Consider the following 1,647-nt stretch of genomic DNA (forward strand, 5'->3'; position numbering starts at 1 on the left):
GTCCCGGGAGCTCAGCCAGTGCACACCTTTGGAGGGCAGGGGGATGAGCCGTCCTGCAGCCCAGGTGGTAGGAGGGAAGGGGGGGAGCAAGGGAGGTGGGCGGGTGCTGTGTGGGTCGAATTCCTTGTATCTCCCCGAACAAATAGGCGGATTGCTGGGCTATTCTCCCCAATTACATGGTACAAGTGCCAAGAATGTTAGATGCTCCATGGGGCTGGCCCCAAGGCCAGGTCCCGCAGTGTGCTGGTTAGTCATGCTCCCTCCGAGCCTCCATGCTCCCTCCCTGGAGGCAGAGGGGGCTGGGTGTGCAAAATCCCACTGATACAGCCATCCTCTGGGAGGATTTTCCATGGTGGCTCCTTCTCTGGGGCTGGCTGATGTGTGATCCCTCCCTGGTCCTGCTGCTGCCTGTAATGGAGAGGAGCTCAGCCTTCAGCTGCCCCCATGCTTCCAGCCACCTGTGTCATGGGCATCATCCCCATGGACCCCACATTGCCCCTTCTTGCCCCTTGATGACCTTCTTATATTAAAAACCCCAGGGAGGAATAGGATGGGTGGGGGAATTGCCACTGAGATGGAGAGTTTGCTTATGGTCATGCTGGCAAGGGAATCCAGCCCCTGGCATGGATGGTGGCAGGATGGGAGCAGGCAAAAATCCCCTTGTGGGTACAGTGGAAGTGAAGGCTGGGACAAGCTGCATTGGGGCTTGCAGCCTGGTGCTGCCATCACACAGGGGACATGAGCCACAATGAGCAGCATCTATCTGTGCCACAATGCCTGTTCCCCACAACTTTCTAAGGAAAAACAGATTTTGGGCAATTCTGACCTGTAGGAGAAGGGGTGGGAAAATGAGCCCTCGGCTGCCCATAAGCATGGCAACTCTGCTGCCACACCAGCCAGTCCAGCTCGGGGTAGCAAGAAGCAGCTCTCTGACCAAGCGCCCATTACTTAAATCTTCTCCTCTGTTCCCTTCTCAGAGCAACGGCAAAGGCAAGGACTGCGTCTTCACGGAGATCGTCCTGGAGAACAACTACACGGCGCTGCAGAACGCCAAGTACGAGGGCTGGTACATGGCCTTCACCCGCAAGGGCCGCCCACGCAAGGGCTCCAAGACCCGGCAGCACCAACGGGAGGTGCATTTCATGAAGAGGCTTCCCAAGGGCCACCAGACCACCGAGCCCCACAGACGCTTTGAGTTCCTCAACTACCCCTTCAACCGGAGAAGTAAAAGGACTAGAAACTCTAGCTCCAGGGCAGGCCCTTGACTTGCCTGCCTCTGCCCACCCTATCTGCAAGCTCTTCTGGAGGACTCTCCTCTGAGCTTGGTGGACTATATGTAGAGACTTTCCCATATGGGTATTAAAAAAAAAAAAAAAAAAAAAAAGGGAGGGGGGAGGATAAAAATACAAAATTACCTGCTCTAGTTGTTGATAATTTTGGGGGCTTGTTTGGTTTTTACAAAAAAAAAAAAAAAAAAGGAAAAAAAATAAGAGAGAGGCTCTATTTTTGTACTCCAACTTTAAAGGAAATGAAACATTCAAAGACTGGTGAAGGGGGAAGAGCCCTTTGCTTAGAAATGTTCTAGTCTGTTTGGGGTCGTGTTTTATTTTGTAATTTGTTTTTGTAGCTCTAGAGGTAAAGGAGAAA

General features: G+C 52.6%; 1 protein-coding gene across 1 annotated transcript in view; it reads left to right on the plus strand.

Annotated features, from left to right (window-relative positions):
• Window positions 1-1,278, plus strand: part of FGF8 (fibroblast growth factor 8) — a gene marked incomplete at its 5' end in the record, with an annotated part of 1,556 nt that extends 278 nt beyond the window's left edge. The window contains one exon of the mRNA XM_010176297.1: window positions 978-1,278. Coding sequence (XP_010174599.1) covers window positions 978-1,265 — 288 coding nt within the window. The remainder of the gene's footprint in view (window positions 1-977) is intronic.
• Window positions 1,279-1,647: the final 369 nt, after the last annotated feature.

This window comes from Antrostomus carolinensis, unplaced genomic scaffold (genome assembly GCF_000700745.2).
Source record: "Antrostomus carolinensis isolate BGI_N321 unplaced genomic scaffold, ASM70074v2 scaffold17539, whole genome shotgun sequence".
Taxonomy (NCBI): Eukaryota; Metazoa; Chordata; class Aves; order Caprimulgiformes; family Caprimulgidae; genus Antrostomus; species Antrostomus carolinensis.